This window comes from Rhipicephalus sanguineus, chromosome 4 (genome assembly GCF_013339695.2).
Source record: "Rhipicephalus sanguineus isolate Rsan-2018 chromosome 4, BIME_Rsan_1.4, whole genome shotgun sequence".
Classification (NCBI taxonomy): Eukaryota; Metazoa; Arthropoda; class Arachnida; order Ixodida; family Ixodidae; genus Rhipicephalus; species Rhipicephalus sanguineus.
In genome coordinates, this window is record NC_051179.1 from 186,166,881 (window position 1) to 186,190,434 (window position 23,554).

Sequence of the window (23,554 nt, forward strand, 5' to 3'; positions counted from 1 at the left end):
GCCCTCCCTCTCCACAGGGAGAGGGCGCGACGCCGCGTCCAAAAGTCACGCGTTGACGCGCTGCAACGCGTACGTGTGTTCGGGCCTTAACGGAGCTTGAAAGGCAGCTTTGCCGCAATACGAGAGTGTAATGAGGTGAAGCATATTGAAAACCTGAAGGGGTCACTTTCAACCGGACGTTGACTGCATTTGTCTTTGTGAAGTTCGAATAGTTCGAATAGTAAAATTTCAGTGCGAAAAGAATCGAATAGCAAACACTTTTCGAAAAATATTCGAAATTTTAATATTCGCACACCCCTATAAAAAACAGATTTTTTTTCGAGGACCAATGTGGGGGGTGGGTTCATTATGTGAGTGGATTCATCACGCGAGTAGATACGGTAATTGATTATATTACAAAATTAAAAGAAAATGTAATTGATTACATGTGATTGATTACTTGTAACGCGTTATGTACAACTCTGATTTTAATCATCAGAAGAACGTTCATAAGCAAACCAGATGAAGAATCTGGAAAGACAGGGCGTGCAAACACGGACACAAGAAAGAAGTCAGGACACCACAAACGCCGCTAACAACTGAACAGACGCACAACGGCTGAAAAGAAAGAAGGCACGAAAACTTATCTGCGCATGCCCATGCAACAGGCAAAGCTATCAATGCGGCACGCGTGGCGGTCTACGTGGAAGATAACTGTCAAGGCATTTGATTTCATCTTTATGCAAGCTAATCGACGGTTGGCTCACGCATGCGCTACCACTATTCTCGATATGCCATGCTTCAATCATCAGGCGCGTTTCTTCATTTCTATGCCGGTACAACACTGTGCATTCATCAAATTTTGGCGTGCACTTACAATCTCGACAGTGTAAAGATAGATTAGAAGGTGAGCCTCCTGTTAGCGATCTCTTATGTTCCAACAATCTCTGGTTGATGCATCGGCCCGTCTGTCCTACTTAGAAGCGGCCGCAGCTGAAAGGAATCTTATACACCACACTTGTACGGCAATCAGTGAATTTGTTGGTGTGTTTTTTTGCGAAACAAATATCCGGCCGCTTCTTGTCTTTTACTCCCTCATTCTTCCTCTGCACAGCGGCACAAATCTTACCTAGCTTAATGGCAGCCGTGAAAACAAGATTAACGCCGTATCTAGTTCCTCCTTTCTTTAGCCTGTGAGATACGCAGTGAATGTACGGTATACCTACGACACGTTTCTTCCTATCGCTTTCTGCAACCATGCTCGGACTTAACACAATAGACTTCCTTAAACGTTCAGCGACCGTGGCCACTGCATCACGAGGATACCCTACATCTAAAAGACGCGTAACCTGTGCGTTGAAGCTATCACTCATTTTGTGCTCACACGACTTGGTGAGGGCTGATTTAAGGCAAGACATGGCGATGCCGTTTTTTACAACCTTCGAGTGCTACGACGAAAAATTTAACAGCGGTTTCGTAGATCGAGGAGAATACTGCCAGCACACGTGGTTCTTCTGGAACGTTAAACCCTTGAGGGTTTTCGCCGTACATGTACGGCAGAAGCTTCCTGGTACCAAACGGTTTTCGTCGTACATGTACGGCATAGCGTTTATTTTTAAAACGCGCGCCTTTTTCGATCATTTCTCTCGCTTGGCCTGTGCTCCCACACTTCGGCAATACGTGGAATTTTTTTCATGCGCCAATGTCTCTGTGTTGTATTTTTATTTTGCTTCCCAAAACTGCGTGCCGGCTATCGCTTGCCCATCCGAGCGCGTTCGCGGTGCAGCTGGTTTAAAGTGCACGCCTTTTTCGATCATTTGTCTTGCTTTGCATGTGCTGCCACGCTTCGGGAATACGTAGAATTTTTTTCATGCGCCGATGTCTCTCTGTTGTTGCTTTTTTTATGCTTCGCAAAACGGCGCGCCGGCTATCGCTTGCGCAACCGAGCGCGCCCGCGGAGTGGTTGGTTTCAAACGCGCGCCTTCTTCGATCATTTCTCTTGCTTAGAATGTGCTGCCATGTCTCGGGAATACGTGGAACGTTTTTTAATGCGCCGATGTCTCTCCGGCTTTTTTTTTTTGCTTTCCAAAGCGGCGCGGCGGCGTTCATTTGCGCAGGAACGCGCGCACGCGTTGCGGCTGGTTTCGCTTTCGTCCTTCGGGTGGTTTTCGCTTCTTGCGCCCGCAAAGCTGATGGCTGTTTGGTTTCTAATCTCTCAAAGGGTGACCGCTTGTTACTCTCTCGTTTATTGCACCCCGGGGCGCGATTACATCTGCTTCCGTGCGGCGCTAAATTACACAAACGACACCGTGATTGCGTTTCCTGTTTTGGGGTCTCGGAAAAACTAACTACGTCTTGTTGGCGATAAGGCGAAGGATTACTGTTGATTTTTCACTCGTTTTGCTTTCCGGACGGCCGCACAACCATAGAGTTTTCTTCTGTGCGCTCACTGACGCAGTTCGCTTACGCTATGGAAGCGCGCCGGTTGCTCTGCTGCCGGTGAGTCGAGCAGCGATTCTTCCGGTGTGGACTATTCCCCAAGTGCCGAATCAGAATCTGATTAATTGGATTTCAGTTTGTCAGACGAGCATTTTTTGACGAGTTCAGACTCCGATGACTATCAAGGAATGACATCTGAAAAACGTGCGCGGCAAGCCATGCTTCAATGACTATCACACGCTGAAAAGTTATTAGTGTTAGAGCACGAACATTTTTAACCGGAAAAGTACTCTGGTGCACTTATTTTTGTATGTCTGTGAGCTATGTTTAATACAATGCATAATTTTTATTTATAAAAAACTGTTAAGCTTTCTTTTTCAGGATTTTGCTTGATTTTACTGCGAATAACCATGCGTATGTAACATCAAAAAAGATTTTTTGTCACTTTACGGTCACGAAAAAAAATTTTAGACAATTGTTTTCTTAAATAGAATCGTCTGAAGAATTTATTTCAGCAATAGAAAAATTACACATTTTTGGACTGGATTTCGCGAAAAAATTCGACCCTCAAAGGGTTAAGGAAATTTCTAGAAATTGTATTCCATTATTCTGAGGCACCTCTTTAGTAAAGCTCAGCCCTCCTCCATTTAATTCAAATTTTTTGCTCACGGAAGTTACCACCTTTTCAAAGTCCTCACCGCTACAAAAAATCAAGTAATCGACCACATAACGAAAAACCTTAATAACCGAATTACCTAAGGCGCCTTCCAAAAGATTATCAATCTTGCTAAGGTATAAATCACTAAGAACCGGAGCAACTTTAGAACCAATACATATCCCTGATTTCTGCACATAAACGCCTTCTTTCCAACCTACCAGCGTCGACTTTAAATACATGGAAAGGATTTCTAGAAATGCCCCGGTAGAAACACCAGATTTTTCGGTGAAACCTGTCTGGTGCTCTTGTTCGTTAATACATTCATTAACACATTTTACCAAGTCCTCATGCGGCAAAGAATAATACAAGTCTTCAATATCCATACTAAAGGCCTTACAACAGCCGGGGTCTCCTCTGAGAGGAACTGAACTAGCGCCTGAGAATTGCGCATACGAAAAGGGTCTGAAAAACTCAAAGAGGTTAAGCAGTTCTGCAAATAACTAGATACAGCGACTTGCCAGGTGCCTTACTCTGAAACTATTGCTCGAAACGGAATCTCGTTCTTATGTGTTTTGGCTGAAAAAAACAATTCTAAAATAAGTAGAGCTGTGCGAATAGCAAAATTTTGGGTGCGAAGCGAATTCGAATAATAAAGATTGAGTGCAAATCGAATCGAATAATTTCGAATAATTTTCGAATATTTCTCAAACATTTTTCGAATAATTCGAAGTGAAATTGCAGAAAAAGTTGCAGAGAATCCCTATGTTCTTGTGAGATAGCAACATGAAAGTGTTTCTTTTCGCTAGGTTGATGAAGCGCTGGTAGGGTCATATTTCTTTCTTATCTTTCTTATCAACAGTGAGGCAACGTAGAGGCCAAATTGTATTTATGTACATGATTTGGTGCAACCAAAGTGCTGCCGACAACACTTTACACGTGATAGGCAGAGATGCCATTTCCTCAGCCTCTCCTCCTCTTTCAACTGCTGTGGAAGGCCAACTGATATGGCGGACAAGGGTGTGTTGCCTTCAAGTCCGGAGTTCCAAATCTGCCTTGTAGACGTCGATATATAAGAACATCTAAAATTTTGGATGCTAAAAAGCTTCGGCGTCCGATTTTTCGGACTTCCTGCCCAAATTTCAGGTCCAAAACAGCATTAATTGAGCCCCAAACTCTGCCACATCTTTCATCTCCATGTTGGAACCAGCGTTTTCTTGAGTTTATACATTCGCGACCGTAGCGGAGCTTGAAAGGCAGCTTTACCGCAATGCAGGGGTGTGATGAGGTGAAGCATATTGAAAATTTAGGGACCACTTCCAAACGGACGTTGACTGTCTCTTGACTAAGTTCGACCGCAACGGACCTTGAAAGGCAGCTTTACCGCAATACGGGTGTGTGAGGAGGTGAAGCATATTGAAAATCTAGGGACCACTTCCAATCGGACGTTGACTGTCTCTTGGCTAAGTTCGACCGTAACGGAGCTTGAAAGGCAGCTTTGCCGCAATACGAGAGTGTAATGAGGTGAAGCATATTGAAAATCTGAAGGGGTCACTTTCAACCGGACGTTGACTGCATTTGTTTTTGGGAAGTTCGAATAGTTCGAATAGTAAAATTTCAGTGCGAATCGAATCGAATAGCAAACACTATTCGAAAAATATTCGAAATTTCGAATATTCGCACACCCCTAAAAATAAGTGATTTAGCCTTCTTGACATTACAAGCTATTCTCTCAAGATTATGTCTTAACAAAAGGTCGACAGCATGTTGCCTAACTACCGATGGCTTAAGTTTTACCATCCTAAAATTCTTTTCTTTGGCTGTTAATGCTTTTTCTGAGGACAAACTGTCCGGCATAATTACAAAATGCCCTTCCTTATCTGAAATTACTGGCCTGACTTTCTTCTCAACACAGTAATTAACCAAAGGCCGGATAGGATCAGAACACTTGAGATGCATATTAGAACCCTTGATGCTAGCAACGCAGTTTGAAATGCAGTGGGTACGCTCTTCTTCAGGAACAAGTCTAGTGATTGTACGCGGTAAACTTAAAGCGTAGGAGAGGAGAGGGCGATACATATCACGTACTGTCGCAGCGCATTGTCTTTAGGGAGTCTTCATGTGTGCACGCCCCCTCCGTTTTTAAGACTGGTTACACACTACTACGGGACGAACGGGTGCCGCTATCAGGAGCTTCGCCCCTAAAAATAAAAAAGCGCGTCAGGAAGACCAAGTGCAATGGTTCGGGGGATGGGGGTTAGGAACGAAAAAACGAAGTGTAAGAAGCGGTAGCAGAGAATAAAAGTAGTCGTGTGGCGGAGATCGATAGGGCTACTATCGTTTTCAGTATGTTTGGTCGCACACACACACACACACCCACGCACACGCACGCACACATGGGCGAGCCCATTTCGATCAGCACGTATGCCGAATTTACCTTCACACCTCCACAGTTTGTGAACCGGTCGCAGATACGTCCTTTGTGTTGTCGGAAAACGTCCTTCTCTGTACTTCGTATACGTCAGTTCGTGCCGGTGTATCTATTTTCACGTTTTTCTACAAGTTCTTTTACGCTCATTTATACATTTCAGCCCATCCCAAACATGCCACGTGCCTGAAATGCATAGACAGCGTGGGTTGCATCGTCCAGTGCGCGTGGTACACTAAATTGCAGGCATACTTTAGAAGCAATGCACTGCAGTAGTGAAGTGTGTGCAATGTAGAAAATGGCTGCAGCGAAAGATAAATTTAACCGTTCATCCCGTCTTCTTTTCCTCCTCATGTCACCGTTTTTCGCACTTGATGTTCAAGGATAGAATGAAGTGGAAAGGACAAAATGAGGCACTTCCTTTCTTCTAAAGCATTTCTGAACAAACACGAAGAAAACACCCTTGAGGTTTTTGATGGCGCTTGTAGACACTGAGCTTCCATTCAACATGCCATTTCTAAAAAATGACAGATATACTTTTTTTACGAACGCTTGCACCTTCATCAGTGTTTCTGAATGTTATTTTGCACCAGTTGCTCTCTTTATTCTGCCTATCAAATGCCGTTTCACAATAGCAAATTTTCTGCGTGTCAATACTGAGACTTAAGAGTATACGTTGTTGGGCTAGTTGGTTCATAATCTTCAAAATTGGCTAGCGCGAAAATCGACACGGACTAAGAAGGAACACTGATGTACAGGACATGCGCTACGTGTATATATGTAGGAAGACGTTTCTGAATAAAGCTTAGTTGCGAGTAGCGCCTGTCCTGTACATCAGTGTTCCTTCTTAGTCCGTGTCGATTTTCGCGCTAGCCAATTTTGAACAATACTGAGACAATTATGCAGCCTTTGGGACAGAGTCCCGGCCGTGGCGGCTGCATTTCGATTGAGGCCCGTGTACTTAGATTTAGGTGCACGTTAAAGAACATCAGATGGTCACAATTTCAGGAGTCCTTCATTACGGCGTCCATCATATACATATTGTGATTTTGGGGCATAGAACTTGAGCAGGGTGGGGAATAAACGTTTACTACACGAAATGATATCGCGGTGATGGTTCAGATTCTAGCATAGGTGGGAGGTGTCCTCATTCCAGGAACCCTCTGGCCTTCGCTGCCTCTTTGGCCCTGGCGATGAGACGTCGTTTTTAGTCCAGGTCCTCTGAGGCGAGCTTGGTCTCCCACGTTTCGAGAAGGTCTTGGTTTTCTTGACCGGCGTTACAGTCATTCGGCGAAGGCGATGTGTCTGTGTGTACATTGGACGGGCACGTGAGGATTATGTAGGCCAAGGTGTCTGGTACGCCTCAAATTGGGCAGAGGTATTTGTGTAACATTGGGCTGAGTCTGTGCATTAGTATAACGTGTGTGTAAGTGTTGCTCTGCAGTCATCTCAGTATGGTACTGTCCTCTTTGTTGAGCTTTGAATGTGTTGGTGGGTACCCTCTGCGTTCCAGCCTTTGATGTGGTAGTATTGCAGAGTATGTGATGGATACGAACTCAGCCTTCGCGGACGCAATCCTGGCACCTAGAGAGTGGGAGGGGATGGCCCGGAATGCGTAATCGCGGGCCGCCGCGTGTGCCGCCTCGTTCCCTTCCAGCCGCTCGTGCCCAGGAACCCATGTCACACAGATGTACGGCATCGGAGTATAGTTCGGCGCTTCAATATCTTCAGTGTTTGGGCAGACACACGACCTTCGGTGCAGTTTCGCATGGCTGCTTGCGAATCTGTAAAGAGAACAGCTGCATGCAAGCACGTGGTGGTTGCTGGTGCGATTGCCTCCTCTTCTGCAGTTTCTATATTTCGGACGCGAACTGTGGCAGATGAGAACTCTATGCCTCGAGAATCTACGATGCTTAAAGCGCAGGCCTTTCGATTGGGATATTTGGCTGCGTCCGTAGAACATTCACTCGGGCTTGCCCTCTTTCCTTGTGATGCGTGGGTTGCATGTTGCGTGGAATTCGTGCAATGCAGAAAGATTGGCGGATGTTTGGCGGAATTCGTTCTTTTCGGTCTGTGTCTGAGTCAGCTAAAAAGTGTCGCCATAGTTCAGCCGTTAAAGCACTGATCTTCCAGTGAACGAGAGTTTTAGCCGTTGTAGTTGATTAGACTTGTGCATGTCTTTTCTCGCTTTACATGTACTGCTTTTAATTCTTGTTCTTCAGTGTGTTACCCAACAGGTTCACCAAAAACGTATTGGTAGGCTGGTTGGTACTGCATATCTTGAGGTTTATTGCAAATAAACGATGAAGGCCAAGAGGCACAGGGATCTCTTGTCCTCATGTTTTCTGCTATCCTGCATTATCTCTTTAAACTAAGACTTATGATATGCACGCAATAAGTGCCATTTTATAGAGGAATTCCATGTTCTACAACATTCCAGCAACACTCCTTGTTTGAAAATTTTTCATCACTTCAAGTCTCCATCATCCCCGAATTTCTGCCTCTGGTCACTGGTCATTAGCACTAATTTAATTAGTATTTAAAAAATATAGTGTCATGTATCAAATGCCCCAAGGGTCAGTAATCTCTCCGATGCTGTTTAATCTTGCTCTGATTGGCTTACCAGCAAAGCTACAGGAAATCGACGGCCTCCATCATACCATCTATGCTGACGATATTACCTTATGGGTGAGCGATGGCAGTGATGGACAAGTTGAAAATACATTACAACGTGCAATAGAAACAGTCGAACAATACTTATCAGGAACCGGGCTGGCGTGTTCGGCAGAGAAATCTGAGCTCCTCATTTATAAACCATCACGACGCGGCCGAAAACCACGCTATTACGAGGAAAAGAACAACCTGGAAATTCACCTCACTACGGCGGATGGTAAACCTATACCCAAGGTGGACAGGATCAGAGTGTTGGGACTCATTATTGAAAGTAACGGCCATAATGGAGAGACCATACGCAAATTAGACGCTGTAACGTCTCAAATCATGCGGCTACTTAAACGCATCGCCAACAAATATAGCGGAATGAAAGAAGGCAATCTGCTTAGACTAGTTCAAGCGTTTGTAATAAGCAGAATAGTTTACGTAGCATCATACTTACGATGGCACTCATCAGAAAGATACAAATTAAATTGTTTAATCAGGAAAATATACAAGCAAGCAATTGGACTCTCCATCACCACTAGCAACGATAGTCTACTGCAGCTAGGTCTTCACAATACACTGGATGATCTAATCGAGGCACAACGCATCGCTCAATACGAACGCCTATCCAAAACTAAAACAGGCAGGCAAATATTTGATCGGCTTGGTATTACTTATCACACCCAACATGGCGTCAAAGTAGATATGCCCAGACATATTAGAGGCGTGATAACCGTGCTTCCTATACCCAAGAATATGCATCCCGCCCACCATCAGGGCAGACGGGAAAGCAGAGCACGCGATATACAAAAGAAATTTGGTCACAGCATAGACACCGTATTCGTAGATGCAGCTAGATACAGACACAAGCGCGCCTACACAGCCGTGGTGATAAATTATGAGGGAAAATGTTTGACGAGTGCTACCGTCAGTACGCCACACGTAGAAACCGCAGAGGAAATAGCTATCGCATTAGCCATAGCACAAACACAAGCGGACGTGATCGTCAGTGATTCGCAGACGGCGATACGAAACTTTGCAAACGGCCGAATCTCCCCAGAGGCACTTCAAATTCTACAACTCGGTAATAATCAAGAAAAAAGTGTCCATCTGATATGGACACCCGCTCACACACTATCAGAAGGTAGCAATGAGGCGGCGCACCGCATGGCTCGAGGGCTTACAGACCGAGCATCGATTAGTGCCGTCTCAGGGAATACCGATGAGTGGGAAGATAGAATGACCACATTTCACGAAATTACAGTACACCATAGATTGCAGAGGCGTACATTCCCACCGCCTCACCCGAAATTAAGCAAGAAACAGTCTGTCGAATGGCGGCAGTTACAAACCCGATCATACCCGAGTCCAGCTATCATGCATGTAATACACCCAGACTTATACACGACAGACAAGTGTAGACATTGTGACTCTAGAGCCACCTTAGAGCACATACTATGGGGATGTCCAGATATAATAAACAATAGCTGTGATGCAGCCTTAAACAGCGACAGCCTCCGCGCGCGCTGGGAGTCTGCGTTGCTCAGCTCGGACCTGGAGCAACAACTCTGGGCCGTCCAGCGAGCCGAGGAAGCCGCCAAGGGCCAGCAACCCTTGGCCGAAGCCTAGGCGGGATCCAGGCCCATCCCACCAATTCGCAGGGCAATCAATAAAGTTAATTCATCATCATCATCATGTATCAAATTCATCTGCACTTGTGTGTTTCATGTGTGTTCCACCTTCCAAACAAATAAATGAGGTCCTACATGAGTGAGAACTGTGTTTAGGTTCTTTTTAGCATCCAACGAAAAATCTAGATTTATCAACAAAAATATCTTCGATAACGTTTAATAGATTAATAGCTAAAGCGGTGAACAATTAATTGTTAATAAATTTAAGAACTTAAATCGACCATCTTTACAGCATAATGAATGTGAGTCAAGCTCATGGAGTGTTTGTAGAATGTAACATTCAAAAAGCTTGAAATTCTGAAGGCTCTTCTTAGTACCCAGCCGCAGATGTATGCGAGTGATAATTCAGTGAAAACAGACAGTGGCAACATTTTAACAACAGTGCATTGCCAAGGGCTTCAAACATTGCAGGTAAGAAAAGGTGTGTGGGGAGGGGGGTAACAGAATGGCAACTGCCTCACTGGCTGACGAAAATGCTACAAAAATTGCAGAAATGATGGCAAAGCATGTCTTTCTCGTAAAAATGCACCCCACAACGCGAGCCATTGATGTTAGACAAGTGACAGTTGTAAACAATAAGAGGAGCAACCGTTACAAGCAGATGCCAAGCGTGCCGTCTGCTATTAGCAGGGTGGCCATTTATTCCCAGGCAAACGGCAAAACTAATGGCCTTACCGACCATTCCACTCTTAGCAGACAGCGTGTTCGATTTGACAGCGCTTTGAGGGAGTGTGACGCATGCAAAATTTTCGGTCGCACTATGGTGCCATCCTGTAATGCTGACAAAATTGTGGCCATGGTTTGCGCCTTGCAAGAACAAGAAAGCACGTGGTCGTATAGAAAAGTGATAAGGCTCCTACAATACAAGTCACTTATGACATCCTTGTGCTGAAGTAATTCTGAAAAATTGATGAACAGGTAACATTGCTTTAGCCACCATGATGAACTGCACACAAGTGGCTTAAACGAGGGGATTTGTCTTTGTCACTGCTTGCTGAAACTTTGGCTCGAACAATGTTCACTTTTGATGATATCTCATTAGTACTTCGAGCTTTCATTTTTGCCTGCAATTCTGTATTCTATGATGAATAAGTGATGTTGGCATGGCCACAGAGAAGAAAATTTGTGATTTGGCGCTTTTAATGATACGAAGTGCTTTTTCAGGTATAGACCGCTTATAACGTAAGTCGCCGGAGTCGCGAATATCCGCACTATAAGCGGTACCGCACTATAACCAAAACAACCTTTTTCAAAGTCTGCACTTGCGCAAAACGTGTTGAGCATGTAGCCTCGCGTGTCCGATAATCGACATATGCGATATGGGGCGCTTGCAACCACTTAAATCTCCGAATGTTCAAAAATTAATCGCCAAAGACCCGCATTGCCAACGAAATGAACACGGGGAAAAAAAGCAAACAAAACAAAGTGCCATCGCGGAAATTCGCCGACTACCTCGAGGTATGCGCATTACACCGAAACCATGTCGAATCGCGACCGAAATTTCACGTGCTGAGCGGTACCGATCGTTCGATTTCACGGGCGCGCACGCGATGTCCAAGACATTGCAATCGAATCCGGAACCACCATTCGAGAGCTGCATGTGCCAACCATGCCCTCGTTTTCATTAACGATATGATCCCCTTCCCTTCAAGTGCAGCCATCGCAAAAAGTTTCGTTGATTCCGCACCAAACCGCAACTTTTATCGCCCGCGACCGCTACCGAAAAGCAACCACGCTGATTAGGCCTAGCATGCGGTTCAGCATGTAGTCGCGGGAAGTTTGTCCGAGACAAGAAGATCGGAGGTCGAAAAGATCGCACTCAAGCACTAACCCAAGAACAGCGCGCGTGATACGAAGTTAGTGTTCGCGGCCGGGAGATCAACGGCGACAAAAGACCGCCAAGGTTTAAGTCCGCGCACTGGCAGAAAAGGCGAAAGCCCGCGTCATGAAGCCGCAAAACTTTTCAATTTGCGGACGAGGTAGCAAACGCGATATCTTTAGCAAGTGTGATAACGACGACGCTTTTCCCGACAGGAAACTTGCTTTAAAGCGCGCTTGATGAGGACGCGATCGTACGTTGCACGCGGAACGCACTGCCGGCAAGCGGCCGCGGAGCGTTGCCGCCGCCGGTGCAAAGGCTACTCCGTCGCCTAGGCAACCACCATCCTTCCCCACTCGGCGAGCCCGCACAGCGCTGCCGCGGTCTTTTTCCTCCCTCCGCCCCTCGTTCGTTCACTGTGCGTGCCCTCGCCCTTTGTAACGACCTCGTCGCTCCCTCCCCAGCGGCGTACCTCCTTTGAGAACCGCACTCGCTACCGCGTTTGTCGGAAATATTTTCCCGCAACCGCATTATAAACGGTATTTCATCTTGAGGGACTGCACAATAAGCGGTATGCGTATACATGCGGTTCTATGGGAGGGTAAACGGGAGTCGAAAAAGACCGCATTATAACCGGTCCTGCACTATATGCGGTTACGTTATAAGTGGTCTGCACTTACTTAGGATGTCTAACTGTATCGCAATCCCTTTCTTGTACATATAGGCCAACCTCGAGATGCACTTATGACCCCTTTTGCAGGGGAGTATGTGCAGCTGCTGAAGAAGGTGGGTGAAGAGGACCCGCTGCTGCTGTTGTGTGCAGGCCTGTCGCTAGTACATATTAGCTGCCAGAAGTTCTCGGCTCGCCGCCACTGGCTCCTGGTGCAGGCAATGAGCTTCCTCGACCGTTACATGCATGCACGGCCAAGCCAGGAGGCCCTCTTCAACATGGGCCGCGCACTCCAGCAACTTGGTTTCCCTCACTTGGCACTCAACATGTACCAGCGTGCACTGGACACACCGCCGGCTGTGCAGGGCATGCCTGTCAGTATGCTCACGAAATCTTGGCATCCGTTCTGTCAGAAACAATTACAGTCAATAACACATTAACCAGACTCGCAAATACAATGAGAATTAGTTTGATACATCATATAATTCAATATACAGGGTGTCTATCAAGCCAACATTTCTAAACTCCCCAAGTTTTCCAGGTTTTCCCTCGGTGCTTTTGCTCAGTTCCCAGAATGAAAAAGAACTTGGTTTCATGTCGAGACAAGCTGACACCGTGTCGCCCAGTGATGTCACTTTCTAGTAAGCATGGTAAAAATGAAAATGACTTAATCCCACTGGTAAAAGTTGGTAAAACGAAGTTGGTAAAATCTACAATTTACTTCTTTATATTGAAAATTCATTAAATTGAAATTCGGCCTTTTTTGTAAGGTACAATTTAGCCAAATGATTCATTTTTACACTGAAAATGCCGCAAGAATGCTCTAATAATACGATAGTCTGAAAAAACACCTGGGATTTAGCGACCACAGTTTGATACCGCACCAGCGAAGTCTTCTTCACAGTGCTGATGCGTCACGCATAAAGTTGAAACAATCACAGGTATAACGCGCTGTGGCTTATCATCAAAACCTCGGGTGTTGCCGAGAGTGATGCGATGCTGATGCTATCGTGTTCACACAACCAAACCACTTGCTCTGCACTCAATCTGACAAACGCTCAACATAGAAAGCCATCGCACGCTAGAGAACAAAAAAAGGGGGCTGTGGTCTCAAATTGGGTAAAAGCAAGGCAACAACCTGAATTATTGCACCTCCCTTTATGGTAGCCATGTTTTCCGTTTTGTGACATCGCATGCCAAATCAAGCAAATGCGACCTGCGCTAGTGTCATGAATTTCAGTCGCCGCTATACATTTGCTCTACAGAAGTCTTGGGTTTACCACAAAATATCCAAATAATGAGCTGGCAGCTGGTAACAGCAAGCAGCTCCAAAAAAATGTTGGTCGACTGCTTAAAACTTGTTGCAGCAGTGCCCTCGCCGAAAGAAAATAAATTTCATATGCATTAAATGCGCCTCTTAGTTACGATGGCTTTTGCTTGGAAATTTATTCTATTCTTTACTCAGTCCAAAATGGTTTCTTTGGAGTTTAGGATCACAGAAAGAGAGAGAGCTCTGCGACATATGCCAACAAGTGGCAGCGTCTTTTTTCTCGCCGATTGGGGATAGCTTGCAAGATACCATCCTTGTCGGCAACATCCACTTCGTGAACGACAGCGAACGCTTGCAAAATAACCAAGAGCTCATTGCATCTGTTGCTACCACCCCTACGGCTACTCATACATGTTACTTCGCACATGGCGATAAAAAACTCAGTTTTGTCTCAAGGATGAAGCAATAAATGCGATAGCAACAAATTGGAATAGGGACTTTTAGCTTGTATGTATACTTCTTTACGTTACCGTGTTACTGGATACCGGATTTAATCTGCGCATGCGCGAACCTTTATGGAACGTAAACTACTCGCCGGATAGGCTTTACATATACGGCCCTATCTTGCAAATCCATCTTCGTTCGTGGCTACTCTCGCGATATCCGCTTCGCGGAGACTTCAGCCGTCGAGTCAAAATAAGCCGAAGTGCGAGCGCCACTTATGATCACCTTGTTTTATCCGGATTACCGAGGCTAGAGCGACCTAGAATACCGAATCCGTTAACGTGAAAGGCCTAAAGCCCCTGACTGGCTGGATAGGTGGCACCATCTAGCGGGGCCAAGGTGAACCAGGCAAGCACAAAATTATTGCAGAAACATCGGGCATTCTACTTCCAATGTAAATGCCTTGCAGCGGCATCATTACGAATGAGTAGCCTTTTTAATCATTTTTTCCCTCAAAAACACTAGGCGAAAACAAACGTGTCCATGACTGTGGTTGCACAAAGCATCACAAGATGTCGACACCATCGTCCGGTAACCCGGTATTGCTACACCCCTTTGCTTATACCGGGATACCGCATGTGCGCAGCGGTAATTTTAATATTATCTAAATTAAATGTAGTTTAAATGCAGGTGTCATCACCATTTTGTGGTTTGCGCAAACTTAAAGGCATTCGTTTACGTACATATGGGGAGCTAAGACTTTTTTAAAACATGCGTTTCGGTAACACGGTAACCGCAGTCCGGTATTTCGGTGACACAGTAACGTTAAAAAGTATATGTACAAGCTAAAAATGGCATACAAAGGAAGTCTAGAAGCTCACTCCTGTAGCAAACACAGCTGCTGCGGTGAGCGAAGTGACCTTTGTGTGGTCTTTGGCTTCAACGCAGACTTTGCGATAAAAGCACAACGTGTATGAAGTTATGAGCCGCCTGTTGAACCACCCTCAAGAGATAAGCGCGTGAGCACGGGCGACTACGCCTTGTGGGTCAAAGTACAGAGCCGGAGGTGCGCAGCCCAACTCTGGTGAAAGACGAGCGGGGCGATGCCCTTTAAAGTGCGTGCCTTTTGGTGAGTTGCGCCATCTTGCCGATAGTGAACAAGCCTCTGCAACGCTGAAGCAGCTCAGGGATTTGCGTGCCACCAACGGTAAATGGTGTATATAAATAGCTAGCCGTTAGTATGCTGGAGGATGTATGCATCCGTGCGTGAGTCGTTTCACGTGTTGCACTGTGGAGCGAGGTGTCGCAGGTTTGAATCCCCTGCCACGCTCAGAAAAATTTTCTTCTGAACTATTCTGATTTGTGTTATATATATATAAGGTGAAACCTCGTTAATACATACCTGCCGGGAACTCGGCATAACTATGCACTAAACATTAGTACGCATTAACCATCAAGAAGTACAAATTTACATCTCCTGGTGTACGCCATCACCGCCAGCAAAGAAAGAGTGTGCCACAGCAAGTATTGCCTAATATACACAGTACCCACTGCAAAGCCTTTTCTTTCTTTTTGCCAAAGTGGAGAAAAGATCCTGGCACTCTCACACGACCGCCCGATAGCGCGCGGTGGCGACGCCAAGGAGCATTTCGAAACTATTACGGGATCCGGGATACGCAGTGACCGACAGAACCGACAGTGTCTGCTTTCCGCGATATATGTGTATGTGTCTGTACCGCAATCTGCTACTAAACGAAAACTGGCACAGTTCCAGTGAAACGTGGTACAGCCACGTGGCGCCAATCGTCTCCTGGCTAGTTGCGTGCAGTGCGTCGACTACTTTGCTCACGCTGTCACCGCCGGGCTGCTTGCTGTGCCGCACGCATGCATTTGTCGTGGGAGTGTTCTTTAACTCCAGACCGTGCACAGATGCGGCGAGTAGCTTGTTCAGTTAACGCAGCGATGACGAGCTTCCTGCAAGCGATGTGCACTCCGCGACACTCTAGCGACCCTGGTGGTGGACGGAGGCGCATTAGGTGGTCGCCTAATAAGAGCGTGCAGTATGGTTACAACAGCGCTACGCTTGCTGTACCTTGCGCATTCGTTTAACGTGATGGCATCAATGCAGCGAGGTTTCTCGGCGTCCACGACCCGCAATGCTCAACTCCGCAGCAGCGATCTGCATTCATTTCTACAATGCGTTGCGCGCTTGAACACGGCCCCGCACAACGAGACGGCAGCGATCGGTGGCTCAGCGCGTTCATGGTGTCGCCTAATAAAAGCGTACAGTAGGCTTAAAGCAGCACTGCGCCGCACGCGTGCCCGAGCAGATAGATGAACATAATTATTGTGATAAGGTTGTCGGCGATAAGTCATGCTGGCGCGTTCGTCAGTGGCCACCACTTTGCCTTCGTTCTTTCGCAGGGGCTGAGGTAGAAATTTTTTTCGGGAGAGGTGGGGAGGGGGAAGGGGCACCTCCTTGATGTGGAGCTGGGGCCGGGCAGGCAGACGTGCTAGAGTGTCATTTTGTGCTCTGTATGCCATAGCAAAAAAAATTTCGGAGGAGCATGGGCCCGGTGTGCCACCCCCTGGCTATGCCACTGTTCTTTTCCGATGCTTACCTGCAAAGGCGTCGCCGCAATCGTGCGGAAGTCGGAATCGGTGATCGACTGATCTCCGCACTTCTCAAAAAGACGGAAAGCCTTTGGTGGCACATTGTGGCGTCGGGAAGTTTAGCGGCACAGTAAAATTTTATGGCACAAAAAGTTATCGTGGTACGCAGGGTACACACTAACTGGTAGGCATAGGGCGAACCACTACGGCTTAAGCGGTCAGTGAGTGCATTGGGCTCTATGGGACTCGGTCGGGGATTCGTCGCAACTATGTTTTAACCGTTAGTACGTTTAAAGCGGATACGTATTAACAAGGTTTGACTGTATGTATATATGTGCAGGACAGCACAGCAGTGCTGATGGCAACATCGATGGCAGAGACCTGCCGAGAGTATCCATATAATTGCTGTCGCAGTAAAACACCAAATCGGGTACTAACACACAGCATGCACAACACGGAGTACAAAACTATGTAGTGCACGATACCACGTGCCATAGTTCTCACATGCCACGCATCACCCAGATGCTCTCTCTGTCCGCCGCTCGGTCTGAAGGCAAGGAGGGCATTGAGATGTGCCCTTTCCCTGCAGCCGCAGCAACAGTGTGCACTTTGAAAAATGCGTTTACAAAAACTGCGCTAGGAAAATGCTTTCACAAATGCTCAAGTCAGCTTTATCACGTCTTTCATTCCCTTTCAGTAAAACTACAGTGTATTTTCTCTGTTGTGAGCACGAATCCTGTGAATTTTCCCTGATTATTTTCAGACTACTCAAAATCCCTGAAAATTCCCAGTTTTCCCAGTTGGCAGACACCCTCGATAAGACTTATAAACTTTTACATAGAAGGGGGGGGGGGGGCAGGTTGACCTCCCCCCCGCAAGTTCTTTCACAGGAAGTTCTTGATAAAAATATCTCGTGTGAGTCGTCACTTTCAATAAAAATATTCTTACTGGATTGCAACCACTGAATAACTCATATATGAAGGTTCGAGATCAAAAGGTGCCAAGTAGAGCACCAAATATGCAATATATTGGTGTTAAGGAGCATTGACACCATGGTCAAAAAAGCCAATTTTATGCTAACGGACTCATGAGTCAACTCACTCAGACTCAGATAGAACCGCGAGTCTCAGTCTGAGTGAGTCCGAGAGAGTAATATTTTGGTGAGTTTGAGTCCTACTGAGTCCGTCTGCGAAAAATTTCAGTGAGTCTGAGTCCAAGTGAGTCCGGTTGAGGAAAATTTTGATACATACCTCTGAGTCCGAGTGAGCTCTAAGGGTAAAATATATTTCATGAGTGAGTCTGAGGGAGCGCCACATTTTTTGCCGACCTATGGTTGGATGTAAACCCTTCTAGTTGGGAAAGGACATGAGGACATTTAAAAATGGGCACAGACCAAAAATTTTGTAAAATCTCAAACGTTTCGGCTCATGCACGAGAGCCTTGTTTACAAAAGATGAAAGCTTTCATATTCATTGTGAACAAGGCTCCTATGCAGAAGCCGAAATGTCTTTGACTTCATGAACTTTCGTGGTCGTTCCCTGCTTTTAATTGTTATCTTACCAAATTTAGTGTATATTTCGGCGCACAAGTTGGCTTCATGGCACTGTCTTGCAATAATGCTGAGAAGCCGATTTCACAGCAATGTTAGTTTTTGTTCTTTTTGTAGTTTTGTGGTTTTGGGTGCAGCTTATTGCAGGGGTGGGTTATACACAAGAAAATATGGTATCGGTGTATATTCGGTGCCTCAGTATCTTGATACAAAGCTGTTCGACTCATCGAGTGCCAGAAGCTCTAGTCTGCCTTTGCCCGTAATGGCGGCCTTGTTCTTCAACGTCATACTCGGCGTGCTTCTTGGGATGCAGTGGTGCACACTGGTGATGTCAGGTTTCTTTTCTCCACGTTCGATTGTGTGGATCATTGCCAGCTTCGCGAAAAACAGCAGGTTTTTCTGTTAGCCATCGCGTTAACAAAAGAGCTGAGAATCGCAGAGCAGCAAATGGCGGCCGCGAACAACGATAAGGAATTATGGGAGAAAGCATGTTATGGCCAGCGGTAGTTTCTACTCACTCTGCCTGACTAATTTGTTGGGAAAGCCAAGCAAGAAGTTGGGAAAGCCAACTTCTTGAGGCGTTTCGTGCTGCTTGTTGTTCGATGTATGGAGTGTTCCGGCTATTTTTGTTCGACATAGCAAAACTATGTCGCTCCAAAATCTTAGCGACCTGGAAACTGCGTGCACGGTTGCATGAGCACGCTAAAAAGTTGCTCAAGACGTGCTGACGAGCATGGGATCATTACGTCACGTGAAGGCAGCGCCACATTAATGCATACTACTAACGCAGGCCTATACGTACATTTTTATGGAGTAATACTTTTTAATATAAAGAAACACACAATATTTCAATACTAACAAACAAATCGTCGACCGCGTACAGCAATCAACGGTCACGTGGCCGGGTTCATCGGATCGCTCATGTTTTTGCCGCCAGAGCACAGGTCATTTTTCGCGACTTTCAATTAAGAAATAAAAATATAAATCCATCTCTCACGATAAAAACAGGGTTGGTTTGAGTCAATGCGACGGACAATCTTTCCATCAGGGGAGTAATCTCATTTCATGTTCTGGGCAGTTGTTGGTCCCTTTAAAGGGCCCCTAAACCACCCAGAGGTCGCAATTTAGTTGTGGTGTGACAGTTGTGCACGAGTCTACAATGAACACGTAGCCGTGAGAACTTTTCGAAGCAGTGTCATAATAGCGGAGTTACACGCATTTGATGATCGAAACACTGCAATCGCTAGTTTCACTCTTTTCTTCGCTACCCTCCGCTCGTCTACTGGTCTCCTCTCCCAAAGCCACTTCGCCCTTCTCGCTGAGTGCCCCTCCCACTCTCACGTGACATACCGTCATCGCTGATGCGCTGTTCGAAACAGCAGGCACTTGCGGTTGCCGCAACTCCGTAAACTCCGTGCTTCTCGGCTAACGCTGTTGTTGCGGTGCCGGCCCATGCTCGTACGAATTGTGCCGGTATGGACCCTGTGTTGTGCGCACGCCTTCAAAGGATCACCAACATGGTGGACCTGTACGGTGACACGTGTCGCGTCTTTTCATTTTTCTAGTCGGCGCTTTTGCAGCCAAACACTGATGCGTGAAAGCCATCGCATAACACTGTTGGATTCAGTCCGTGCAGCTTATCAGACCGTGAGGCATGACTGTGCTGGTACGCTAGCGATTTGGCAGTTGCGTTACGGGCCGCAGTTGCCAATTCGCAAGCGTGCACACACGGGCAGCTGCTTGCAGACTAACTGGAAGTCATAGGTTCTTGTTCGACCAATCGCAGCATAGCCTGCATACTGCATCACAGATTCAACACGCTGACATCACACATGTCACTAGGCAGACTGGAAGGGCCCAGAGAGGAGAAGAAATTGTTTCGTGGAATTTGTGGCATGCCCGCGGCTTATAGCGCTGCCACGTGTAGCATCGTTGATTGTGACGGCATTCTGCACACGATGCGCGTGTTTACTTGAAATGTTTGAAAAAATATCGGAGGTGGTTTAGGGGCCCTTTAAGCCATTGTCGTGTTTGAAAATAATTCGATTTGGCCAAGCTCAGTTTAGTCAGGTTTAACTGCATCATCATTACATGACATGCCGGCTTCATTTTCGAAGCATACGTCTAAAAGAATACTTGGCTCTAGGTCTAGTTGCGTTACACTGATTGCTCCTTTGTACACATGGCTCTGTCCAACTGAACATTTAGTTCTTTATCTCTAATATCTTGAGAAGGTACTGGTGTTGGTATGTCATCTGGGGTCAGAAAGTTGTTTTGTGAAGGACATTTTTCAGGCATTGTTCATTCCATCCTTAACCCTTTGCGGTCCGTTGTCGGGCAGCGCCCGACAACGCAACACGGCCGTAGCGGTCCGCTGTCGGGCCCCGCCCGACAAGGGTGTTCGTGGTTTAAATTTTGCTGTTTTCTCACCGCGAGTCGCGCGCATTTTTTGTATACATGAAGGGCCATCTCTTGAGGAATAAGTGAGCTTTGTTTGTTGAGGTTTTACTTTTTTGACACTAGGGTGCAGCACTATGATCAGCACGGGGCCTAGAGCGTACCCACTCGCGCGCGCGGTTCGCTGAGAAGCATGGCCACGTTTTCACCGCGTGCGTTTTACGGCGGTGCTTTTAGCGAAAGCGAGGATGACTTTAGTGAGGAAGAGAATTACGTGCCTCCACCAGACAGTGATGACAGTGATTCGACAGAAGTGAGTGACGAAGACGACGACGGCGGCGGTGGAAACCTGCAGTAATAACCCTGGCCTGCACACAGGGGAATGCTTTGAGCGGTATCATACGTTGCCCAAATATCACTAAAAGAGTTGCCTGCAGAATGCAGGAGCAAAAATAAATATCCTGTGCGTTTCTCTTCCACAGCTTGTGTTTTTATTCGCGGCGCCAGAAACTGGCGAAATAGTTTCGGACCGCTAGAGCCGGAAAGTGGGTAAAGGTTTTGGACCGCAAAGGGTTAAAGGGACACTAATGAGAAAACCGACTCTTTTGTATTAGTATAGTATTACTCTTTCACCACGAGAAGACGCTTGCTAAACGAGAAAACATGCAAAATATTCACCGACGATTACGATACTGCTTAATGCGAATTCTGAGCGCAGTCATTTAGTTGGCTTGCACGCGTTTTTCACTAATGTATTTTTCGAAACAAGTGCCGCCAAAGCGGAGCAGCACATTTCCCGGCAGCATGCTTTCGAGGGAAAGGGTGCACCTCAATGCGCCTTTGGAGAGGGAGAGCATGAGGCTGACGCATGACGTGTGAACGTTGACACATCACGTCGCACACTGAACCCTTTGGTGAAACACGTGCACTTCATGATTAGCAACACATTTTTCTTAGGCAACTTGGTCACGGTCATTTATGCCTCACTTTTCTGTGCAAACCCATCTGCCTGGTTGTGTAGCCAACAAGATGTTCCAAAATCATTGGGAAAACTTTTCGCAGGAGACGTTATGTAAAGATTGTGCAACAAGCCCAACTTGTTAACTTCAAAGAAAGTCTTGGAGAGCTGGCAGGTGTGGGGCTGTTCTCCTCTGTACATGGAAAGCAGCATTTAGATAACACGTTTCGTTTGTTGGCTTACTCTCAGCTTAGCCTGCTGCTTCTGAGATGCGACAAATAAAGGTGTTGGAGCAGTATGGTCCCCCTTGCCTTGAATTTGGGAAATTGGTACCTATGCCTACAATGGTCACTACAAAGCTAGTGGTGCATCAAAAATGAAAAAAAATAAGAAAGCTCTCTGTCTAACTGATGCACTTTGCTATATTTGTGAGAGCCAAACTAGAATGCTTGGAATAACACGAAACACCTGACTTGGTCAAACTTTACGCGTCATGCATTTCACCTGACCTACAGCTGACTGGTACCATGAAAATTGTAGGCTTGCACAGTAACTTGACAAGCTGATAAGCAGAATTTTCTTTTTTTACGCTTTTACCTGGACCTCCAATGTCGTAGTCTGCAAGGGAACTTGAATGTAGCAATGTAGTCAACATGCTGCCATTGTCGGTATCATGCATTAGAGTGTTGTTGCTGACCCTCATTGTGTGCCCTGTGCAGGAGGTGTTTGATCTGCGATGTGAGATAGCCTTCAACATGAGCCTGTTGTACCAGCACAGTGGCAACACCGAGCTTGCCAGCAGCATCATTGCCCAACACTGCATAATCTGAGCTGCCTGTACCCGTTGGCAGGAGTCCTCTGCTGCTGCTCTCCCTGAGGACCAAGCAGCCTTGTGGAAGAAGACTGTATTGGGGCTTCAGGGTAAAACATCTGCATCTCATGGGTAACTAATATATACAAACATGTTATTGTTAAGCTATGTACAGTGCTACATTGATTTTCATCTTGTACAGAAATGTAAATAAACCTTTTTTTTTGCGTTGCTTTACTCCTTGAGCTATGTAAAAGCAAGTTTTTTAAGGCAGTCCATGTGCAATGTTGAAACAGCAGCATGGGCTCTTCAGTTGCACCACATGGGTTACATGCCATTGCTTGTGTGACTATGTTCATTTGCACATCATTTTAAAATTTTTAATGCTGGAAATCGGGAGCATGCAATCAGAAAGGATGCCGCAGCACTGACTGTAAAATTTTTGTTGGCCTCATCATTCAATTTCTATCTTGTAGCAAGGCGTCTGGTGACAAGCGGGTGACCATTGGATCACATTACAGCAATTTTGTAGATGACCATTCTACCTTATGAACTTGGGATAGGCTGCATCCTGTTACTGTCGAGAGAATGAAGATTTTTAAAAGACCAAACTTCACCTCTGTAATCTGTTGCGTTTTGCACAACCACTTCAAAACATCCTAGCCTTCAGAAGTGTGCGTGGAAGCTGCATTTCCATTGTACTCTACATGACGAGCTTTATGAGCTCATGCATTATGTGCTAAAAATCCAGAAATGGCTACATGCAGGCACGAAATGGCTACCAGCAAAGCAAACTGATTGGATATGATTCTAGCCACAATCTCAAAATGGAAATAGTGCATGTCTGCAAGGGCACACCACACCACACCACACCATTGCTTCCTGTCACTGTGTGGGATAAATCTTGGGCTTTGCCTAGTGTATGCGGACACAATGCGACACAGGCCTGAAAGTTTACTGGGCAGGAATAAACCTGTTTAGAACTAAACCTTGTGGCATGGTCATGCAGTGTCGCACCATCTGTCAAAGGCGGTGCAACCCACGTTGCCCTCCGAGCACAGGCGACTCGGTTTCAGCACGAAAAGCTGACCATCAAGTGTATCTGCATTTGAAACATCGCTATTGGAAATCACAAATAAAATTTCAGCGTACTAGAAGTTGCAGCTTCAGTGA

At 46.1% G+C, this 23,554-nt stretch overlaps 1 protein-coding gene across 2 annotated transcripts in view; it reads left to right on the plus strand.

The window, feature by feature from the left end:
• The window catches only part of LOC119390964 (general transcription factor 3C polypeptide 3), a 156,634-nt gene extending 134,027 nt beyond the window's left edge, over positions 1–22,607 (plus strand). For both annotated transcript variants that reach the window (XM_037658677.2, XM_037658678.2), the window contains exons 19-20: positions 12,430–12,713; positions 22,290–22,607. In XM_037658677.2, coding sequence (XP_037514605.1) covers positions 12,430–12,713; positions 22,290–22,400 — 395 coding nt within the window. In that variant the 3' untranslated portion in view covers positions 22,401–22,607. The remainder of the gene's footprint in view (positions 1–12,429; positions 12,714–22,289) is intronic.
• Positions 22,608–23,554: the final 947 nt, after the last annotated feature.